The following is a 24,862-nucleotide window of genomic DNA, read 5'->3' on the forward strand; positions in this document are numbered from 1 at the left end:
TCAGCAGAACTAGACACCACCCCACTCAGTTCCCAGCTGGTACTGCAGTGTGGGTTAATTCCATCCCAGGTGCAGGACTTGATGTTTATTTTTATTAAATCACATGCAGTTCTTGTTGGCTCGGTCCTACAGCATGTTGAGGTCTCTCTGTATGATATTTCTTCCTTCTGGTGTATCTGTCTTTCCTCTAGTTTGTTGTGATCCATGAACTTGGTTAAGGTGCATTCAAATTCGTCATCCAGATTATCTGTAAAGATACTAAATATTATAGGGTTGTCAATTTGACTTTTAGCCATTAACCACTGCCTTTGGCTACAGACCAGAAGATTCAGAAGTCCTTGTCTGCTTTACATAGGATGAGTGATCTGAAGACGACCTGGTCCAGCACAGAGCATTTTTTATTGGATACCAGACTCTTTGAGAACCTCTGATAAAGAACAAGTCCCCTTCTGTGAGTAGGATGCATTCATCTGAAATTTATGGAGTATCTGGAACATCTTTTGAAGTTGTAGTAGTTGAGAAATGCAAGACCATGATGTAGATTAGATCTCCATTCATGCTTTTACTGTATTATGTAGAAATGAAAAGAACAATGACTTGCCTGTAGCAGCTTGTCTGAGGTTCCTTTTTATTGTTAGTCTGTAAGTTTGCCACTCATCCTTCTATATTTGTTCTTTAAATGAGAATAAAAATAGAGATTTTGTACTCAAGAAGAACTATGAGAGGTGAACAGACCCCGTTCTTTCTATAAGGGGTGTCTATGCAGCACTGAATTTGAGATGTGTTTGTTTTTAGAAAGTTAAAGTTTGAATTCCAATAATGTTTGTATACAGGTGCATCAAGTATGACTGTACAGCTATACTTGTACAGGATGGATTACCTATGAATTTCTTATCTTCACAATTAAAAGTTGTTTTTCAAACAGTAGCTGCAGCAAGTATTGTTTATCTTATTTCATATCATCCTTCTTCGGAGGCACTGAGAAATTTCAACTCTTTTTAACTGTAATACCTTTGAAAATGAGACTATCCATTGTCTGAGAATGTTAAGGAATAATAAGCATTCACAAAGCAGCATCCAGATAAAATGGCACTTAGTGTGTTTCTGTTTTAAAAAGTGTTTTAAGCATGTGAAATAAAAAGATAGCTATTCATGCTTTATAAATGTAGCTTCTTTGATTTTCATGGATTTTTTCCAGTATTTTCTTCTGCTGGTATATGGGCATTGATTAAATGTTGCAACTTCTATTCAGATTTTTTTTTTTTTAAGTGCTTAAGAGGAGATTGAGTTTTGCATTCTCTTGGAGCCAAATTTTATTTTAACATAGACTTTTACTCTAGAAATAGTTCAGTCAGACCATATTTGAAATTAATCGATGGACAGTGTAACCCAGCAACCTAGATTGCTGGCAGAAGTGCCAAGGGTTAGAATCTGCTGAAGGTAGCTGAATAAATAAGTAATGCTTCTGTTGTAATTATAGCAGTACATTAACTATCATAAGTGACATGGTTTACACAAGTTATCCCCTCCACTCTACAAGTTGGTTCCCTTCTGTCTCAAGAGTAGTTCCTAATAGCAGTTGATTGTCTTCTGCTTTTCTGACTCTGCCAGTTTAAGGATGTCACCATTTAAAAATGAAGATAATGCTGGTCTGTGATTTTGGTTCAGTCTCTGATGTGGGATTTGGGCCAGTATGTTGTTTTGAGATTCATGAGTAGAAAGAAGTTATAATTAGAACCAGATAAATACATATATCCTCTAAATACCTACATTCTTCTATTCAGTTGTTATTTTATTATGGGAAATTATTTTGAAAAGTATACCCATTACCAATCTGCGTGTTCCTCTATTGTAGCCTAGTGACTTTCAATAAGTGCTTTTCTGTTTATAAGAGACTTGTCTCATGCAGAGAATTTAGCGCTAACATTCATTTCCCATTTTTCAAACGGATGGAAAGCTGAGCAACTATTGTAAATGGCACTTCTAGAAATCTGGAAATAAACATGTAATTCTTCCTGTGCAATTTTATTGTAGCTTTTTATGCATTAAAAGGAAAGAAACATAGTTTTATTCTCAGAGTTTATCTTAAAACTTCAATCTGTTTATTATACTTAAGAATTTCATGGTTCACTGGGTATTTGATAGAAACATTTCAGAAAATAAACATAGATTCCATAATTTAATTTTTTTAAAATGCTATGACGTGGACATGCCTGTTTTCAAGAGGAATGTTTTTTTGCCTGGAAGCAGGACTTGAAAGACCGATGAGCTGGGAATTGCAAGTTGTTAGTTAATTTAGTTGCAAAAGCTGAGAGTCAAGGAGGAAAATTGTTTTTCACTACTGAAAAACACTGATGGAGATTTTAACAGGGTTCGGTATTGCTTGCAGGATCCAAGCAAGGTCTTATCGGCATGATGGGAGAAGCTAGAGACAATGTGCTGGCAGATAGGTGAATAGTGATAAAAGACTCCCTAGAGTGGTTTTCAGATGTGCTAAAATCTGTGGTACAGTTGGATCATGGCTATTTTCCCAACACTTTCCCAGAGAAAGCTGCTTGTTCTCTGTCACTCCTTGGAAACATATCAATGCAGAGAGCCTATTCTGAGTTGTCCTGGTTTTTTTGGATCCTTCCTCCTCCATGAGTACCTCCTGTGTTTACATACTTTGCCCTTGCTTGCAGCTTTTGCAACTTTTTGTAACTTGACAGAGACTCGACACTGAATTGTTTCAAAACTGCAGATTCAGAACTGACTGAAGCAGCATTAAGTTCCCCACAGGCTTAGTTCTGGCATAATCAAGCTGATGTGCCTGGGAGACAGGACAGCACATTGTATCAGTGTGTATTTGTTTAATGTGTTTTTCACACTGGAAAATATATTTTTTTCTGGAAATACAAAATTGAAAGTTTTAATTCTAAAAAATTTGTTTTCCTTGACTCCCATGACTGCTGGCAGACTTCCTCCTACTTGTCTTTGAAACATAGATCCTTGACTCTAGTTCATGAGAAGGAGCTCAGTCGTTGGGACTCCCCTCTTCTGGTGTGAGCATCATGGGGTGTATTTAGTCAGCGTAGCTTTTTGTTGTGCCACTTCTCTCATTTCTACGTTTAAAAATTTAATTAAAAATGTGAATTTAAAGTTACGTTTTAGTAGCTGAACAGTTTTGTGTATACTTGAACGTGTGGGGTAAAAATTGCTACGATTTGTGCCTGCATCCATCACTAATAGTGCAGTTATTTCCAAAGTAGTAGATCCTCATACAGAAGTTGAGAACCTGTGTAATACAAAAGTGTAACATTTATCGTTCATATGTGCCCATCTTCATCAGTGTTTAAACAGAAAAAACCCCAAAGTCTGCTTATAACTGCCATGGTAGATTTTAATCTGCTAATTCTGAAGAAGTGAAAGTCGACAACTTAATTTCGAAAAGAGAGAAATCTGGCGTGCCCAGATGCCTCACTTAAAATATGCAAAATACTTGAGGAGGGACAAGGAGTAATTCACTTGTCCTTGAGCTACACATCTAATTTTGTAGACAAATAAAGACTGTAAAGCTGCTTTAAAAAAGCCAACTTAACTTCCATTACAGAAGGTTTCAATCAAGTTGGGGAAGAGAGTTCTTGACCAGTGGCCCTACACGTAATTCATTATTTAAAAATAAAAAATAAAAAAAGCAAAATCTGTCTGTAGTTACAGTTGAAGTCGGGTTGTCTGCTTTCTGTCTTTGGGCATTTGAACAAATTCTGCTTGAAAATATTTTATTGAGATAAATTTACAGTTTTAGGAGAATGTAGTAGTGTCCTGAGGAGACAACTGAGACCTTCACCCTTCCCATTTTTGGGAAGCTAAATCTTTGTTTAGTTGGGTTTGGGGGTTTTTTAGTTGGTTAATTGATTGTTTTTGTTTTTTTCTCTTAAACTTTGAAGTAGGAGGAGACTATCCTTTCTTTTCCTGTTCAGAATGTTTGGATTTAATAGATTTTTTAATGAAATAATATAAGATGCCTATTCTAAAAATAGACAAAAAAATCATGAAGTTGAACTAATTAGAGAAGTAGTGGGGAGGAGGTAAGTATTTAATTCTTAGGTGAGCATATTTGGCTCAGCAAATCTTCAGGTCCTCCTCCTGTAAACAGAGCAGGAGCCATATGCCAAGCTGTCAGTCGTTGAAAAGGAAGAGGAGGCTGAAGAAGACCACGAAGAAATACAAATAAAGGGACAAAAGCATAAACCAGCCACAAGACAAAACGGATCCGTCAGGGACGTCTTTATTTGGATTGAGGCTTCTCAGCTCTCTTGGGGCCAGATGAGAACCAGAGAGTACTTCAAGTGACGGCTTGCACTGTAACCAAACGGAGACTGGGAAAGGGGATCTGTGTGTCCTGCTTGAGTTGTGTGTTCCTGAAGAAGTTGGATGGAAACCTGGCTTTCTCGATTGGTGAATATCAGGAGCAAGCATGCTATCTTTTCTATATTGTTTTCTTAAAATTGCAGCATATTTTAAAAAACCTCGTGATATTCGGGTATAAGTTGATGTTAAAAGTTTAAAGCTTTAGGGTCTTTTTTGTATGCTTTACACTGGAGATACATTTATAAAACGTATTGTAATACTGAATCTTGGATTCTTCAGTTGGAAAGTAATGATTCTTGTTTTCAAGTTATATTGATAGAATCTATTTAATTTTGAATGTTAATTGGTAAAACCTGACATGCTTGTTTTTCTTATTTGAATGGAAATTCTGTTCTTGTTAAGAAAAAATATTTTAAATGGATTTTCTTGTGTAAATCACTGTAAAGTGATTAAAAGTGATAAGCTCTTCAAAAGGCAATGTCTTACAGTATTTGAATAGCTTACATACTAATTGGTTTTTAAACTGTGTGCCTGGCTCACCTGTGACTTCTTGTTCTTCAGCATGTTTTGCTACAAGGTAGTGTGTCTTGTAATCTGCTCACTGTTTGGTTTTGGACTATCCCCTCATTATGTACTTTGCTACTTTGCTATTTTGCTATTTCATTATGATGTTTTCAGTAACTTGATCTGCTTTTTGAATTTTAACTTTTGGAAAAAAACTTAATATGATACTTGCTGGAAGAGAGGTTTGCTTTTGTCTGTCTCGGGAATAAAAATTAAAAAGAATTTCTGTAAATTAATTTTCAGGTTACTATAAAATTGAAAGATGAGATCAGAAGTTATGTCATTACATTTGTTCTTTATAATGACATTTGTACCTTTGCCTTTGAATGTTTTGATTTCTGGGTATCAGTTTGTGTAACAGTAACTTGCTAGTATGAAACTAAGAGGGAATTCATTAATAGATTGTTGGTTTACATTTAAGATATTTAAAGCAAACCATGTAAATGGAAAACCAATCTATCTTACATATGCAGCATTAACTTCCAACTTTTTTGCAGTAGTGATTAGTTTGAAGCCTTATGTAGAATAGTGGGTAAGCCTTTATAGAGGATGTCATTACTGATAAGAGGAAAACTTTCACCTTTAACGAGATTGTGTCTTCTGTTCAGCTTGCCCAGTTTAGGCAGCGGAAGGCACAAACTGATGGTCAAAATGGATCAAAGAAGCAGAAAAAGAAGAAGAAAACAGCAAACATCAAAGATGAACAATCAATACAAGATGGGATTGAAACTGATCGATCTCGAGGTGATGAAATCTCCACGTGCAGCAGCCGAAGGGGAGCAGCAGCTGCTACTGCTGACTTTGCTATTATCAGGACTTTGCATAGTGGAGAAATTATCAAACACAGCCAGGCTTACACCATTGAGGTAAGTTTTTTTTGAGCTGTAAAAAATCTCTTTTGGGGGGGGGGTGTAAAATAACCCATTAATTTTGACAATGAAAATAAAGGAGTTGGATGAGATTTTAAACATTATTTCCTTGCCTCTTCTGTCTGACCTTAGTATGTTCAGAGCACTTTGTAGCTGCCTGCTGGCAGTCATGTTTTTAATTGTAGTCAGTCTACTGTAGATTATGGAAAGTGTGTTGGTACTGCTGTACTCCTTAAATGTGCATAAATTAATTTTGTTTTTTTTAAAGTTTGCAAATTGCAGTGGATTTTTGATTACTGCACTTACGGCTGCAGCAAAATGCAAAACTAAACTTCTTGTATTCACAATTTGAGTCACTTTGATTAATGAGGCAAAGAATTGAATCTGGAAAACACTGCTTAGAATGGCTTAAGAGATTGATAAGCAGTTACTCTTACTACTTAATGAAATATAATCCTGATTGCTAGTGGGTGAAAGTACACGCTCTGGGAAGTCTATTAGGCACTCTGTGAGACATACACTGGCAGTCCAGTTCAGTTCTAAATGGACATGAATTCACACACTGTTGTTCCAGATACAAGGGTCAAGAGATGCTGATGTTATTGACAGAATAGCTTAGTCCACTTGTGAAAGCATTGCCTCTAAAATGACCTGGCATTCTGAACAAGCATCTCAATGCAGATTCCCTACTCTCTCCAGGTGAATGCAGTCTTTTCTGAGAGATATGGAACAAATGAATGCTCTGCATTTTGACTTGCCTGTCCTGTGCTAGGATAGACCATTCCATCTCCATTATTTAATTTCAAGCAACTGAGGACTAACAGAGAAATTACACTTTTTGAATTTTTTTTGCATTTTTATTTTAAAAAAGCTTAACTTGGTGGAGGGGCAGACAGACTAAATCACACATACAAATAAAAACTTGTAACTGTTTCATTTATTTTACAGTTTTAAGCCTACCATATATCAGTACACTAAATATTTTGAACTTTATGGATATATATGCCTTTAATAAGTAGCTTTTATTTCTTAGAAAGGTCATGTTAGGTCTTCAAAACGGTTTATAGTAAGTCAATAAAACTGTCTGTTCAACTCACAGATTTTCCTGGAGGAGGTGATAAATTTTTTAAGAGTATTTAATAACAGAATAACTGTTTTCATAGGTCAAGATGGGACTTTTTTGCCTTCTAGGAAAAGATAAGGGTGTACTTTATGAAATGCAGCAGGTTGTCTACAGCTAAAGAGAGAGGACTGCTAGGGCAGAGAGGTGTTTAGAGGGAATCCCTAAAAATGTTATTGTAATAATGTAGCAGTCTGCATAAATTCAACAACTGTATGAAGTAACTTTCTTAATCAAATATATTTTGAAGTTGCTGATGGACTCTTCTGATGTACTTGCTTTGTTAGGATAAATATTTCTACTACAGTTGGAGAAACAGAGTGAAGTACAGAGTCATGGAATAACTTAGGTTGGAAGGGACCTCCAAGGTCATCTAGTCCGATCCTGTGCTCAAAGTAGGTCTAATTAGATCAGGTTGGTCCTGGTGACCTATGTTGGCCTCTAAATGCATACAGTACAAGACAGATGATGATAGAAATGGAAGAAATATCTATCTGTGTTGCAGTTGCTAAAGGTTGCACTCATAGAGACATTCTTAAAATTGGATATCTCGTTTTTGAGGTCTGTCTTACTCCCAAAGCAACTTATCTTATGTTTAAATAAATAAACAAATACGGAGATGCCCAGATTTTTCTGCTATGTCAGGGGTTTTGGTTTGTTTCTTTCTTTTTTAAAATATGGCTTTGAAAGAATAAGCATGGTGATCATGTAAATTTGTACTTTGACTCTCTTGAATTACTTAATCTTAGTGACTTCTAAAACAGTATTCACTTCCACAAAAAAAAAAGCAGCTGCTCCCAATTGGGAGAGCATTTTTATTTGTTAAATGTGGTCTGTGGCCTGCTTATTCATGTTAAATCAGTAACTGGTATTTTGGAGCTGGAAGGGGATTGCTGAAGTCTCTGTGAAGTGTTAATAGAAGAGGAAAATATCTGAAATAGTTTCAGTGAATCTCAGAACTTACTGGTTTTACTCTTGAAAGTGCGATGATTTGGACAGAGAGCCTGTATTACAGTAATTGGATTGGACCTCGCTTAGTTGAAATGGCAGCCAATGTAATAGGCAGTTTCAGGCTAATCTCTGCAGTGGAGAATTACAGACAGCTTCTTTGAGCTGTTTGCTTTTTCACCCAACATTAAATCTTCACAGGCTGCTGTGTCAAGAAGAGTGAGATGGGATTACTGGAAGCTTTATGCAGGATCATTTTCTAGCTTAAATTTGATTCCACTTATTTATTTCATCTTTTGCTGGAGTTGATATTTAAAATTGTTCTTTCTGTACCACAAAATATACTCAGAATAACTGACTATACTGCCTGTCTATCTAAAAATATTGACTGGGCTTTTTTTGTGGTAGTTTGTATTTTTGTGGTACTTTGTGGGTAGAAGTTTTATCTCCCTGCAGTTTTTCTAGTATGTTTTTTTTATACCCCAGTGGAATTAGCATGTCCAAATGCAAACAAAAAAGAGTTATCTTACTCAATATGAATAATAGAAAATGAAATAGAGGTAATCCTCTGGGAGCTTATTTCCTTTCTGAAGTTAGACCAGTTTCTTTTCAGAGAGGACAAATGTTTTTACAGAGTGCAAAGTTGGTTTTTTTTCAGTCATCCTTTTCCCTTTTTTTGCCCTCTTTGTCCCTAAGGGTGGGCTCCTCTATCTCCCTGTATTCCCTCCAGTTACAGAATCTAATTGGAAGAACTCTGGAAGAACTATCATTATCCTTAGCCATTCCATTTTACCTTCTAGCTGAACTTACTTGTAATCTCTAAGGTTTTCCATCCTTTGTCAGAGGAACAGTTTTGTTTACTATAGAAATGTCAGTTGCTATTTCTTGATTAAAGTATTTTGTTTCACTCTAAATGCTTTTGTCTTAAAGACAATAATATGTTGAGGTACGAGTTGTATTTGGGTTTTGTATTTATTGTGCCACACCCCAGTACGTTTTGGTGTTAACATCCACAGTGTCCTTTTCCATATAGAAAAAAAAATAATCTAGAACACAGAGCCTGGAAAATAAATTGGATCAATGAAAATCTATTGTTTAGGACTGCTTCTTTTTTGACTTCTGCAGTTAAAAATGGAAGAAAGCAAAAGTCACTTCCAGAGTAAATAATTGCTGAAATCACCCTCTCTGGGAAGTCTTGAAACAATGGTTGAACCACACTGCTTTGCGAGAATGTCCTAATGCCAGGAAAGCAAAAGAAACTTATGTCACAGTAAAATTGTCCTTGAGTCACCTGAGTAGTAAAAGCTATTATACAAAGCTTCTTAGAAAAGAAAAGTTCAAAGTTCTGTGATGAAGAATACCAGCTAATTGACTAAGGTTGGATTAGTAACTCGTCTTTTGTTTTTCACAGGACAAATCCTTTTGGTAATAGTTTAAGAATAGCTTAACTATTTACTCAGGTAGGTGATAGAGTTTATAGCTCCATGCTCATTGTTTCATTTCTATAAGGTACTCCACTTGTTAGTGCCTGAGATTTTGAGAGGAAGGAACAGAAAGGGAGTAAGAAGGAGACACTTGGTAGTCTTGAGAAGAACTAAGGAAGAAAAGTGACAGAAAGAAGAAAGCATAAGCAGTATGGAGAAAGAGGAAGCCTCAGTGAGAAAAGGCGTAAGCAGTGAACGTGGGTAAGGTGTTCCTGTGATAGAAGCATGAAAGCAAAGAGCAACTAAAGACTTTGACTAGAGAAGAGATATTTTGGGATGTACAATAAGATGGAGGATTTGAAAAATAATAGATACATAAAATGTAGTAAAAATTAGCCGAGTCACTTCAGACAATCTGGCATTCCCTAAAAAATGTTTTGAAATGGAAGAGTGAAGATAAGCAAATGTTTGGAAATAGACTGTTCAATAGTAAAGTCAGTGTCAAGAGAGAAGATAGTAGATTCTGAGCAGCATATGGTTCTGACTGAAGCCAGTCATCTTTCCATTCACCATCTGGCCAGAAGATTGCCAGGATAACTTGCCAATTTTCTTTGATTCATAAGGCAACCTCTGGTATAATGCCTTCCTTTCTCTCTGTCAATACTAATATATAATAGGTTAACTGACACAGAAATTACCTGTACTTGAGAATGGTCTTCGCAGAGTTACAGAGTACTTCACTTTACATTAAACATTTATAAGACCATGTTACCAAAGAATAGAAACCTAATTGAATGCTTAGGTTACCTCTCTGCTGGTGGTGTTTTCTGATACAGGAAATTTATACACCGAGAAGTCTGGTACCTTGCTGCAGATTATATTCAGATTTGGCAGCCATGTATCTCCACTAAGATGCACTCAATTTAAATTTGATCATCAGTTTGGGTCATAAATTACCAGGGAATTTGAATTGAATTGTTTTTGTATTAGGAACTAGGAAAGACATAATGAGGCAATATATAAGAATAGGTCTTCCTATTCAGAATGTTTATAATAGACCCATAAAGTTAAGGATGACGCAAGGAGAGGGTTTCATGACAGGGATTTTCAGTTTACTTTCTCTTTACCTCACTTCCTAGTCACAGTCCTCTTAATTAGACTTAGTTGTGATCCTTAATGAATTGCTAGAGACCCATCTGAAAATGGCCAAGCCAAAATAACTTGGGTTTCCTTTTACCAATGGCTAGTACAAGTTCAAGAATGAATCTACCCTTTTGTAATTACATTTTTGTAACATTTTTCACTGAGGTCATAAAAGTATCAGTAATTTATTTCAGGTAGAATTCTGTTCCTTGAGTACTCAGTCTTGGTTATTGCCCTTATACCTTCATCCATTGCTATTCAAGTAGTTTAGTACTGGATGTCCATTCTTGCAAAGTGTTTTATTGTCACCTACAGAAGTTTTCTAAAGAAACAAAAAAAAATCATTTTTCAGTTCTTGTGGCCAATTTTGTATATGAGTTCTTTTGTGGATCCTGTGATAATGTAGGGTGTCCCCAGTGCCAAAGAACGTGACTTCTGAGCAATGCTGAACTGCATACAGGAATGAGTTAGTCTAAAACTGATCATACTCTAAAACTGTATTCCATAGACTGATACTCCTTTTTTTTTTATCAGTTTGCAGTATTTCCTCTGAAGAATATATACAGATGGAAGTGAATTTTAATTTTCTGAATACTTAAGTGTTATCATTAAAGGTATCACCTGCAGAGTTGATGGAGATAGTTACCTGTAAGGAGTCTTTGAGATGTCTGTTTAATGTATTTTAACTATCAACCACATTGCCAGTGAAGAAAATACTCAAAAAAGAATTAAAATCTCTTGCCAGAAGAGAGTAACTGTTTGGATCAGGAAATTACTGTGGGATGTAGTTGGTAGAATATGTGCAAAACAATGGTCAGTCTAACAAATGCCTATTTCCAATTCCATAAAGCATCAAGAAGACCGATGAATAGCTTTCTTGGCATTATCCTGTCAAAAGATGCCATGTTGCTAACAATGTGTTTATATATGAATGTTTAAAAATATTAAGTATTTTCTTTTAAACCAGACCCCTGTGGCTCAGACAGATGAGCTATGTAAAACCTAATTAATTCTGTTGACTGAAAAGTAATTGAAGCCTACAAAATGGATATGCTTAATAGTGGAAGAAACTGGATTTTGAAATTAGGGTGATCAGTTCTTAGGAGGTGAACATAGCCACCTGGAGGGCAAGATGACTGCCTGTAAAACGTTGACTACTTATAATGTTACAGATTCTCATAGCAAAAAATAGCATGCAGTCTTACAGTGTTGGAGTCTAATGTGTGGCAAAAATACTTGATTTTAATAATCAAAAAACTGTCTGCAACCAGGATTGAAAGAGACATTTTAGAAAGATTATTTATGCTGCTAACAGATATTGCACACCTAAACTGATGGAGAACTGTGTGGGTTTTGACAATTTTTTAAAAGATTATTTTAGTTTGGGTGGGAGATTTTGTTTGTTTGTGGTTTGGTTTTGTTGGTGGAGGGGGGGGGTTGTTTTGTTGTTTTTTTTTTTCTTTAGATTGGTATTCAGAAAGGACCAGCAATATATTAATTTTTTTAAAATATCATGTCTAGCCAAATTACCATTAAAAAATTAGAGAATTATTTTTAGTAATCACCTTCCTTTGAGAATCATATTTTCTCACTTTCACCTAAGCTTTAATTTACAAGTTCTTTGCCTTTTACTATGATTACCTACTAGATTTGAGTTTATCCCGGGATGTAAAAATTCACTTGTCATCTTTCTTAGAAAAAAGACACTGTTTATATAATTCAAAAGCATTACAAAGAAAGACTATATAAGAAGTTAGACTACTCATCCCTGTTTTTTTGCATGTTGGAGAAGTGCCTGTATTTCAGGCACTGTATAAAGACTTGAAGAATTCTTAGATCTAGATAAACATATAAATTTATAAGAATACTTCTGAGCTTCTATAGGAATACTTTTTGTCATTCTGTGGGAAATCTTATGAATTGGAATGAACCATGAAGAATTGTAGGATGTTAATGACCATATATTTGTTATCTCTGTTATGAAAAAAAGTAACAATGTGGTTTTCTCTGTTTTTATTTCTACCAGGGAATTTTGTCCTAGATCAAGGACAACAAACAAGATGTAAACCTTTTGTATGTGTATAAATGAATATACACACGAATATTTATATAAAATAATATTAATAAAAATATATTTATATAATTCTTAATTTTTAAATAATTTTGTATTACATAGTAGAAACACTTTTGTCACCCTAGAGTTTAAAAACAATTTTGATTTCTGTTTCCGTTTGTGGCTTTTTTTTAGGGTGGACCTTTTATATTTTTAAAATTCTATGTGCTGTATGAATTTTCAACTTCCACATTAATATTTTAAGTTAGTTTTATGCTACATAAAATACATAAAGTAATACCCTTTTTTAGGTTAATTACATTTTGAAGCTACATATTGAATTTCAAAATATGTACAGGCAGTGTTAGGATTGTAAAAACTGCAGAGCTCTCTGGTAGGTCTGATTGGCAGATTTCTTTTAAAAAAACCCAGCAAAACAAGACAAAACACAGTTGACATTCTGGATTTTACTTATGACTTCTGATGCAAAACTTACTATATTCCTTTGGAAATAAGCCTGACAGAATTCAATGTAAAATTAAGACTGATTTACTGTAAGGCTGGCTAACATGCCGGGTGAATTTTGGAAAAGCCTATTATGTACACTTCATTTCTGTTAAAATAGTTCTCACTCAAAGTTTTCCTTTTTGAGTTTTTTACATATTTTCCTACTAATATTTTGGTTATCAAACCTGATACATTTTATGTAGTTCAAGATACACTGTATTTTTAATTCAGGCATCTACCTTGGCATGCTTATGCTTAGTTTTTTAAGGCTTTGTTCCTTTAATTCCTCTAATTCATTAGATCACAAGATTTGAGTCTTTGTCCTTTTAGCTTTCCTTGGTTTCCATGAAAGCTGAAGGGTAATATGAGTGTTTGTTTTAAAATTCTAGTCAACATCAAAAGTCATGCATGTATGAAGATGGCATTCTATATATAATTATGTTCTTAAGCCAGCAAAGTTCCTAACTAGGTAAAATTGATCCGTCAGAGACAAGTCATTTTCATCGCACTCTTTATTTCTTTTTTAAAAATCAAACACAAAGCCCAAGTAATTGTTACAATTCTAAAATGGAATTTAGTGTTGGTTGTTTGAAGATTTTGTCGTGTGGTTATAATGTTTCCATGATCACAGTTCAACAGCTAAGTTACTTTTTTAAAGCTGGAATTTCAAGGAAGTGATGGTATCCTTCACTACATATATATACTCTTATCAAATTCATGTACATAATTAATATTTTCAAATACTGTATATTCCCAGAAACAGATGGAAAACATCTTGTTTAAAGTGCCTTAATTGTAACTATTTTAATATTTTATTCTATTATATTTTATTTTAGCCGGAAAGTGAAATTGCTTCCACAGTAGAAGATTACAGTTCTGAGGTAAGACTGAAGTAATGGTTTTCCGAACCTTTCTTTTGACCTTTTCTATTACATGTTTACAGCAATGCTGGGCTTAGTTTTTCAAAAAGAGAAGGAAAGAAAGAGCAGATGTGATATTATAGACAAAGCTGTTATTACTGGTATGCTTAATATACCATTATGTCAACTACATAATGGGATGACTACTATAATAAATAATGCAGTAGATACATAAACTGTTGTAGCAATGTCATCCTTAAGGTCGTATTGATACTTTTTATTGCCATTGGAGTAATGGCTGTGCATAATTTCTACTAATTTTCTGTGGGAAACTATTTAACAAGTCAATTATGTTTAAATGAATTTCGAAGCAGCCCTTGCTCAATGACTGGCTAAGCATCAGTCTGCTGGTGGGAGGTGGTGAGTGAATGCCTTTGCATCACTTGTTTGGATGTTTAGTTTTCTTTCACTTATTAAGCTGCCTTTATCTCAGCTCATGAACTTTTGTTGCTTTTTGCCTTCCAATTCTCTCCTCCATCCCACTGGTGGGGGAGTGAGTGACTGTCAGGGAGGGCTTAGCTCTAGCCAGGGTCAACCCACCACACACAGGCATCTACAGCTCCTCTCTTGATGATACACGTTGAAGAGTAGTAGCGTATATGGAACTTCAGTCCTGTCAAATAAAACAGTTTGTTATGTTTGAAAGGAATAAACTGCCTCATGACAATCAAAAACATGCTTGCAGGAGATAGCCAAGGAATATCTGAATACAGGAAACATTGTTTCCAGTTTAAAATAAAAAAAAAAAAATTCATGTCTCAGTCACTGTCTGTAGGGACAATCAGGGTTTTGTTTTGCAGATCTATCTCTATGCTAAATACTTTAAAACACAACCCAGAATCTTTAGCTTAGCAACAAGTAAGAGGGGATGAAGTAATCAAATGAGTGTCACTGTTGAAGTAAATTTGGTTTAGAACGCTTTGTTCCTCTCTTGATTTAGCCTTTTATAAGAGAAGATGACTGTGCATTAGAATAACTATTTGTTTCATGCTAGTATTATAACTGCTTACTGGGAAGCCTAAGGAATATACACAGCAGACCTGTCACCCTGCATGGTGCAAAAGGAAAATCATTACTGCAGCGGGCAGTTTAGGCATGCCCTCAAAATGGACATGGCTTTTCTTTCCCAACAAATGACCTATCTTCATTTGCTTCTTCTTCCAGCCTATTCTCTTGATCAACTCCCTATCTGTCTTGTATCCTGGTTTTTTTTGTAAATTCTTCCCTATCTGTAATGGCTCCTGTCAATCTTTTCACCTTCCCTTGCACATCTCCTTTTATTCCTTGCTTGATTTCTTAGTTCTGTCTTTGCAACCTTTTTCTATTCTTTCTTTGCCTTCCTCAGTCATTCCAAAGCCTAGTTTCTTTCCCAGCCTTTCCAGCTTACTCCAAGCATTGTTCTTCCCTCTTTCTTATTTCAGTATTTTTTATCCCTCTCCCTTGAAAACCTGTTCTCTTTCGTTCCATAAGTGGGGATCCTCCTAACATTCAGCTCAACTTGCCCTAAGATGAAAGGAATAGCTTTTCTTTCCAACCTCTCTCAACAAATCCCAGTTAAAGTTTCCTTATTAGAGTTGGTCTTGCCTTTAGTTGAATGCTTTCCCTGTCCCTCTGTTCTTCAGTTTGGCTCTTTCTCACCCACTTCTTCCTCCTGCCCTTGTTTATAAGCAACCTCACTTTCTTCTGGTGCATTGGTAGGAGGCACTCGGGAGTACTAATGAAATGTTCCCTCACATTCATTATTGGTTATTTTCAAATACAGAGGACTGAAACATGAGGTCCATTGGTCTGATCAGTTGCATTCATTTCTGTGGCATGTTTTTTGCAATGCAAATTTACAAAAAAAAACACATCTGAGATCGGCACTTTTGGAATTGCTGTAAACAAAAGATTTTTGTTGAGGGGTAGGTTCAAGAGCTTAAAACAAAGTTTACCTGGGGGAAGAAAAATCCATTTTAAGATTTTGTACTTTTCGTAGATAAAATGTGGTTTATTTTGTCCAAGGAATTCAAGTAGCTAAGAACAAAAAGAATCTGACTTTGCTTTCTGTTCGGTAGGGTGATAGGGCAGTATGGGCACACAGTTTGCCGCTGAGTGTAGCAGACACGCTTTTGAACAACTGCTGTGACCTTACTGCACCTTTTCAGAATATGCATCACTGTGGTATGTGATTACTTTTATATGGAATCTGCAGTATGTGAAGAGTGAACCCTTGAAAACAGTTGACAATGTCATTGGTGTTCGTGTATGTATTTTTACAAGTAAGACATATTACATATATAGTGAAATATGACTGTGAAAGTTTGATCACTTATAAGGTGGCAGGAAGCAGTGTTGGAACCTGATTGTAAAAGCTCAAGAAAACACATCTTTGCACGAGGTGACAGAATACAGAAAAGATCTGGTATATAATACCTCGCGGTAATTGTGGATGTGTTTCTGATTTTAGTGGTTTTGGTTTAGTATCAATTAAATTCAAAGCTCTCATTTTAAAATTAGGCTTTCACATCTAACCACTTAACTTTACCCTGCTTCAGTCTTTGAAGGTTTCTATAGGTGTCTGCAGTGGATATTCCGGAGCAATTTTTCAGATACTCAGGACAATAGGATTGCAGTCAGACTGCCTTCTGAATGTTCCTTTTAAAAATTGCAGGTTTCCTTAAACATTCCATGACAGATTGCATTTATAGGCACTCTTCATTCCTGCAAAACTACTTTTTACCTCTCTGAGAGTTATTTTCTAAGGCCTAAATAGACACAGGAAACTTGTGCATAGTAATACAGTACTGGATTTGGTGAAGAACAAGCTCAAGCAGTCAGAGTTGCTATCTTATTAAGTTCTTTTTAATTCCAGCTCATTACAATTTGTTGGTATCTTAAATGGGGAGACAACATGTTTAGGAATGCATATATTTTAGGAACTGAATTCTCAATATGTTTCCTATCAGCTGTAGTGTTACTTTTATTATTAAAAGCTCTGCTTACATTTATGGCCACACTGTAAATAAAGTGATCTGAAGCCAGTTGATGAGAGTAAGTTAATTTTTGTCTGTAACAGTGTAATTATGAAGTTGTGTAAAATCTTGAGCTTATCTTTCTTTAAACTTTCTTTACAGAATTATAATAAAACACACATTTGTAGAAAGAAGCCTGTTAATCCATTTCCTGATTGATTAGAACATCTGTATTATTTTCAGTGTTTTTTTGCCAGAAATTAATTGAAATTGAGGTTGACATGCTTCAAATTGAAATAAGTCATAAATTGTTTTGTTCTCCTTGATAAAATAAGTCAGATGTTTTTAACTCTTTAGCCCCTTCTCTTGAAGAATTGGATTCAATTTAGTGATAAGTATTTCCCTCTTTAGGAGACTTATCAGATACACAATTATAAACCAATACAGTTGTCTAAGCAAAACTGAAGGAACCAATGTATGTTTGTATGAGTTCTTGTCTTGAAGGAAATTCATTGTAAATACAGTCTCTTGTTCTGTTTTGTTCTGCCACCTTTCTAATGCATTACTGATCAAGGTGCTCGCCAAAGTGAAGACTGGTAAATCTTTCATATGAGCTTGTCTTTTGGGACAAATTACTCTGTTTGAGCAAGCATAACACCTAGTCTTAAATTAAATTATAATGGTGGTTATCTATTTGTGGTTATAGTCTAAACTCAGAACTAAGAGTAATTAGGATTTTTCCAACAGGTAGGATTTTTGGGGGTTTTGTAACTGTGTAAGGTAAAGTTGTCCCCATACATTTTCTGTATGCCTCAGTTTTATAGTATAACGGAAAGACTTTTCCATCTGATTTTTTTTCTCTTATTGGCTCTCTTCCCAATTTGCAAAGTGTAGCTCTGAAAAGATGGTTAATATGAAGTCTACAAAGTTGTTGGGTTTTTTTTTTTAATTTTAGTGAAATTCTATACCTTAAATACTACATAAAAACCTGTTGCTGTGCTATTAATATATGGAAAAATATATCAAGCCATGATATTTTAAAAAGCCATCAGTTGTTGTCCTTCAAAAGTTACTAACGTTAATTATATTATAGGATTGTCATTATTTTCATCACAAACTGAAAATGGCTATTTTTACCAAGTAAAAAAAAAACCCACCCCCCTGCCAAATACACTGAAATTCATTTTTCCAGGGTGACCTAATTGCTAATTTTAGCTAGGTTTCATATTGTCAGTTGTGACATAACTAGAAGATTGAGGAGAGCTAAGAACATTGACAGGCAGTGTCAGAGGTGTAAATATTAATTTTTCTGAAGGAATCAGGTGTCCAAAATGTAAAAGAAGGGGGGAAGGGAAGAAAACACGAGGTAAAATTTTTAATCCATTCTAGATTCTTTTGTATGCTTCTACTACCAAATCAAACAATTGTTTAAGCAGAAGTCTGCTTGCCCATATGTAATAGGTTATGTTATTTTTATGCACTAAGTATGTATTGATTTATGCTGAGCGTGACGTTTCTATATAAAGGGAAGTCTCTGTAGTACTGGCATTAATGTTGTAAGTAGTTACACATCATATATTATTACTGCTATTTCTGAGGTATAATTTCAGGTCTTCCAAGCACTAAGGAACATTGAACGGGGTACAGTGATTTCATAAATTTAATCCTGACCTCTGGTGGCAATTCTCATGAATTGCTGCCTTAGTTCAATGGTGGAAGTTGGTTTTCCTTGTGTTTCTCTGAAAGAAGATTCCTTTCATTTGTCTTAAGCATATGTAATTACTGATGCAATATAAATTAAACCTTTATTTTTAGCCAATGGACTACAGATTATATTTTCCATTATAATCATAAATACTATTTCTGTGAGTTATTTTGAAAATGCAAGGAAGAAAGAACAATCAGACAGAATGTCCTTTGAGGGACTTCCAATAACCTTCATTTGTTTCATATCCTTTGTTCGCCAGAACTGTTGCTGATGAGTAGCTAATGTATTCTAAAATTTAATTCTTTCTTATTTTGTGATTATTTGCTTATGCAATTTCATCCAGAGCCCTTGTTACTTCTTTGTTCCATTATATTAAAATGCTGTTTGTGGTTTGATGGTTTCTTTAAATTGTTTGCTGGGGTGTGTAACTGTGCACATCATAAGGTATTAAAACCTAAGGACTTTCAGTGTTAAAGGTGAACTGCAAAGCTTTTAAAAAAGAAATTATAAGAATCTACATTTAGAGTATTTATGGACTTGCAGATCTCTATATGGGTAAATCACTGAGGCCATAAGACAAAACACAGAAGTCATGTAGACCTTGTCAGAAATTTAGTAACATTCAAGTTGGCATCTGGACTACTGAATTCATATATAGCATATGAGTGAAAAATTAATTCTACATTAAGATATTTTGAAGCTAATAACTCATTCCCAGCTTTCTGTCTGCTCTGACCCAGCAGCATTTGTCATGCCAGGAGTTGCCAGGCTCCTCCTCAACACAGCACCCTGCTGTGGCTGTCTGGCATTTTTTTTCACAGATAGCAGTGCTGTTTGTTGTCTTGTCATGTTTCAACTCTCACTTTGCCAGAAGACATAAGGCATTTAAAAGAAGAAGGTATCAGATGAGAAACAACGTGGACTGCCATGTTACCACGATTCACCTACTTGTGTGATGCCAAAGAACCAGGCTCTTTGAAACGAGGCAGGATTTCTGATGTTCTGGACAGTTGTTTTCAATGTGTGTAGCAAAATTCCTTTTATAAGTTAAAGGTCTTTTGTAGAATTTTCAGCTGCTAAGGAGTCTGGAAAGTCTAATGAGATAAGGCTTTCATGCCCTTCCTATTAGCTCTTGTTATAAAGCATCCAAGAGTCTTTGATTGCTGCACATAGCTATGATTCAAAGGAAGAGAAGCATGTCCATTGTTGTATATTACAGTAATCATATACTACATCTTTATCAATTAAGCCTAAATAAAATGGGAGTTAAAAAGGGGAAAGGAAGTTTTACATAATAGAGTTTCTATTAAAGTACTGAGGTTACTAATCTGGGGCATGAGCCAAAATCTGAATAAAGACTTTGGTGCCAGGCGCTTTGTAGACACTTGTGTGTCTGAACATAGAGCAAACATCTGGCAATACACAAATGATACACAGTGCCTCTATGAGTTGCCTGGACTGCTGTGTGCTGCAATTCTCTTTAATTCTTTCTAAACTAAGGTAGTAATCTCTCTGTGGTGTCTTCTTTTTACTGAGAAAGTCAGAAATTGAGAAAGCACTGTCAGCCTTGCAAATTCTTCTCTAATGCAGATTTGTTCGTTCTCTTAATACCAACTCAGTGACTATATTGATCCCATTTATAACAGTGCACTTACTGATTTCCTCAGGAATGATAGTTCTTTGTAAGTAAGCCCTGCCCTAGGCTATGGCAGATGTCTGAGCAGTATAGCTCATTTTTTGTTGTTTTAAACATCGTATTTGGGTCTGAAATACTATGATGCCTTTCCGTTTCTAGTACCCTCTTTTTTGTTTGAGGCTCAGATGTAATAAACAGCTCTGAGGAGAAATACAGCTGTTCTTGATTTTTTACACGTTGGTCTGCTCTTTTAAAAGCCTGCCTGTCTGTTTTATGGTTACTCACAAGTACACAGCATGTTCTTTTCATTTTGATTTTTTTTTTTAAACCTATAACTGCTACTTTGACTTTTACTTGCCTTTTGGAGATTTGTTGTTATTGGTTTGCACGATCTGGAGAACCAAAATTCTTGTGGAAGCTGAAAGGGCTTGCAGTGTTAGGTGAGTGAAAGTGGATTTTTTTTCAAATGTCTTATGTCAAATGTATCATTTCTGTTCTTTCTCGATTTCATAAAATTCTGTCAAATTGAGGATGAGAGTCTATGTTGCTGTCTTTCATCCACTAAGGAGAGATAGGTGGCTTTCAGAAAGAATAAATCTTGTGGTGTATAAAAATCTTTTGGAAAGCATAACTTTGTTTAATAATATATATAGAAATATTAAACATATAATTAAAATGCAGTAGTACTGTATTTTAATAATTAAAAATATAAAGCTTTGTGTTGACCTTTAAATCTGAATTCCTTTGTTTTCTCTAGATGTTTAGATTTGTAATAAGGTTTTTGTTTTTAGACAGTAGTATCTATTTTTGCAGTTTTGGGTGTTTTACCTGTTACTTATGCTTACTTTGATGCATTTTGCTATATATAAAGCTATTTTGTATTTCAAATGAAATAAATTTTTGTAGCATAACAATTCTTGTGGGTCTGCAGGAATTGCCACATAAATTCAAATAAATGGGAAGTAGGAAATCAAGCATTATTTCAAATAATGTATAAGAAATTGTCTTTATACAGGTAAATGGTTGCAGTTTTGAGACAGGAACAGCTATACCTGCAGACTTAATCAGGGTACAGTATTGCAAATTGAATTGTAATACTAATGGAGAATACTAAAAACCTCGATTTGTTTTGAACAGAAACTGTGTTGCTGACTAATACTTTATTTTGCATGCTGTGCTCTGCATCTGCATTATTTGCTGTATTAATGTAGTATATCATTCAACTTGAAATGCAAGCCAATTTACTCCATCTATTAAGGCTAAGATTATAAAGCAGAATTGGTTTATGTCAGTGCTTTTGAGGTGTGAATTATACTAACAAAGGAGGTTACTATGGCAATAAGATCTTCGATGCTATGTTGTATGTTAATGTTCTAAGGTGGCATTTGGTACGGAATTTAATATTTTACTTTACTTACTGTGATAAAACATAAAAAATGGTGTGTAAAGGAACTTGGATTGATTTAGGAAGAAGAATTTGGAGTTGGAGAGATTCGTTCAGAGCATGGAATGCAGCACTCTCACACTCAGCTAGCGGTGATGGAGAATGAATGGACTGGGAAACAAGAGATTGAAGAGCTAAGCAGAGAGATAGAAGAAATGAGGGCAGCCTATGGTACAGAAGGATTGCAACAGGTATAATTACCTTCTGTTGCTTTCTACTTGCTATTTGCTTACATGCAAAAATGCAGAGCATCAACAGAAGGAGTTCACATTTAATGGCAGCTGCTCAGAATGCAGTCAGTGTGTGATATTTAATTAATTACACATAATTTCTTTCAATCATATACCATGTGCTATATTACTTTGAGTGGCATTTCCATTGTGTGTCCTTTTCCTCTGTATTTTGTGACTAAAATGCCAGCCTTCTTTGCAGTGACTTTCTTCAAATCAGGAATGGAAAGACAGTTTTCTTCAAGAAAAGCCCTAATTCCTCTGTAGTTGTGCAGAGATTGTATGTCTTTTAATACCTTCCTGTTCCTCCAAGATCAAAAAAACTCAGGTTTTACTCCCTAAGGAATAATATAACTGAACCAAAATGTATTTGTTTGTCAGACTTCACAGCCTGAAATACAAAAACAACTGTGTCAAAATGGTTTAATTAAAAAAGTCTAATAATTTGGGTTCACAGAGAAGCTTTTCTTATTTTAGAAATGCCATTGCAGTATAAAATTAGTTTATAAAGTAAGGAATATTATTCCAGTTTGAGCCAGTGGTACAGTGAACTCAAGTCAGTGATTTGTTGTGCTTCATGTCTTATTTATCTCGTCTTTTAATTTGGATTCAGGTTATGTCACCGTGTTTTCCTATTTTTTTGCAAAGTGCTATAGAATTAAAAAAAAACAATCCAAAGTTCTAATATTCAGTTATTTTCACCATTATTATTGCACAGTTATAATTTTTTTCTACTTGCATTTGTATTTTAACTGTGAAAACAGATGTTGTGTTTTCCACCATATTACCAGTTAAGTAGGTTTTATCTGGTGTTGAATTTTAGTTACTGTCTTGTATATGTTGTGCTAAACATAATAGTCATAATTATAGCATAATAAAGAAAATAATCCTAATTTTAGTTTCTTACAATTGTAACTACTGTTAGTTTTTTCTGAAAGAGCTGAAAGTGAAAATGTTTGCATTTTTTAAATGGCTATAATTACAATTTTTAAAATAAAAATACATTAAAATCTAGGGCTTTCGGCTGTGGTACAATAATATTTTAATAGTTGCAGCATATTTTTGTATGATAGTGGTGCAGTGCATAATATTTCATTTGAGAAGTGCATATGGTTTATGTTTCAGAAGAAACAAAAAGGATTGTAAAAGGGGATTGGGGAAGATAGTTGTGTGCTTTAGATCTGCCTGTTGTGTCAAGAACAGAAATGGAATTTAGAAAGTTGAAAATTATATAACATTGTGTGGAGTGGAGCTGACAAATTCATTAATTTGGTTTCATTGAACAGATGCAAAAGCAAAGGTGTGACACACTTGTGTTCCTGATCTCTGCCTAATTTTCTCTACTGTAACAAACATGTCCACTAAGCCCATGCTTTTAAAGTAGGAGTTCACTCCAGTGTTGTGAAAAGAACTTTAGAATAATGTCCTCAAATTCTTTGCCTGATTTTGCTTCTAGTTGCGACTTTTGGTTTTTATGTCCTTGTCCTCTAAATCCATAAACTTTATCTGGAAGCATTATACTGTTAGAATCTAAGACTCAGTGCACATAACTCAGTGAAGATTTTGTAGGGGAACACTGTAAACAAAACAGTTAGAGAAGGCAACTAATGGTTTAAGACATTTGCAATGTGTAGAGATGAGACTTCCAGTAGCCTTTAAAGGATCAAACTAAAAAAGGGACTTTAAAGTGAGTAACGTCTTTATATAAATGCACACAAAAGTATTACCAATTAGTATTGTAAAATTTCTGATTGCTTGAGTGTAATCCTAGAAAAAAATAAAAGAGTTGCAAAGGATTTTTTGTACTCTTACAATTTTTTCATCATTACAAATTACAAAAGATTTATCTATTAAATATGCTGTATCAGTTTTGGAGCTTGAACTGATTTTCTTATGTAGTTATGAATAATTCCTCTGGGTTCACAATGTAGAATATTGCATCATATCTGTTACATCCTTTTAGTCTGAAGAATGCAATTTATTGCACTTTCAGTGACAGAAGACTTACATTTATTGTGGAAAATGTGTGAGAAGATAAGTAGTTGAACAAAATTACTGAAACACTATTAGTAGATGTTCTGACTGCCTTTATGATAGCTTGTTTATGTGACCAGGCTTTTTATTTTAAAAGCAAGTTATATATTTAAGTAATTACCTTCTTAAAGTTCAGGTTTTGTTATCTGTTAAATATATTTTATGGAGAGGTCATATATTGTTAAATGAGGGGGGAAAATTGTTTCTGAAATATTTACAAATAGAGCAAAGCTCTAGTCGTATGACATCTTTTAAATGGAGATGACTTATTCCTACTTAACTAAAATTAGCTAGTAGTATTTTGTCTGTGGCTTTCATATGCATTAATAGTTTAAATTTTATATTTTATAGCTGCAAGAATTTGAAGCTGCTATCAAAAAAAGAGATGACATTATCACTCAGCTCACTACTAACCTACAGCAGGCACGGAAAGAAAAGGATGAAACTATGAGGGAGTTCTTGGAGCTTACTGAGCAAAGTCAAAAACTGCAAATTCAGTTTCAGCATGTAAGTTACAGAGCTACCAATATTTATTTGGGTTTGAAAATAGATGTTGCTTTGGAGGCTCCATAAATAGCTACTTCCTGCAGAAGCACACAATTTTTTGTGCATTTTTGAAGAATTAGTCTCTTTGTGTAGATCAACAGTCCTTTTACTGGTCATACAGTTGTTGTTATAGTACCTGATTTATTTTACTAATTAACTATGAAATTATAAAGATTAGTCTGTTTTCTTTCTTAGTATGTGGTAATAACTTCTGATAAATACTGAGTTACGGCGCTTATCTTGGGGAAAAACACTTGTGTAATTAGTTCTCAGAGCTTTGGGCAGAAATCCAACATTTTCCCTTTGAAATCAAAAGAGCCAGCCATCAACTTACATGGGCCACAATGCCATGCTGCAGTCCATCCTATATTTTTTAGATAAAACCTGCCTTTTCTGGTGTTATTAGAAGGTA

The 24,862-nt window shown here is 34.7% G+C and overlaps 1 protein-coding gene across 7 annotated transcripts in view; it reads left to right on the top strand.

Annotated features, from left to right (window-relative positions):
• The window catches only part of AKAP9 (A-kinase anchoring protein 9), a 116,540-nt gene that overhangs the window by 23,029 nt on the left and 68,649 nt on the right, over positions 1–24,862 (top strand). For 5 of the 7 annotated variants that reach the window (XM_027893196.1, XM_027893199.1, XM_027893197.1 and 2 more), the window contains 5 exons: positions 5,523–5,780; positions 13,815–13,859; positions 21,212–21,265; positions 21,664–21,831; positions 24,256–24,411. In XM_027893196.1, the coding sequence (XP_027748997.1) occupies positions 5,523–5,780; positions 13,815–13,859; positions 21,212–21,265; positions 21,664–21,831; positions 24,256–24,411 (681 nt within the window). The remainder of the gene's footprint in view (positions 1–5,522; positions 5,781–13,814; positions 13,860–21,211; positions 21,266–21,663; positions 21,832–24,255; positions 24,412–24,862) is intronic. The other 2 variants (XM_027893202.1, XM_027893203.1) reach the window with 2 other exon arrangements.

Source organism: Empidonax traillii, unplaced genomic scaffold (assembly GCF_003031625.1).
Source record: "Empidonax traillii isolate 1590-97213 ecotype Southwest subspecies unplaced genomic scaffold, ASM303162v1 scaffold384:size1533304, whole genome shotgun sequence".
Classification (NCBI taxonomy): Eukaryota; Metazoa; Chordata; class Aves; order Passeriformes; family Tyrannidae; genus Empidonax; species Empidonax traillii.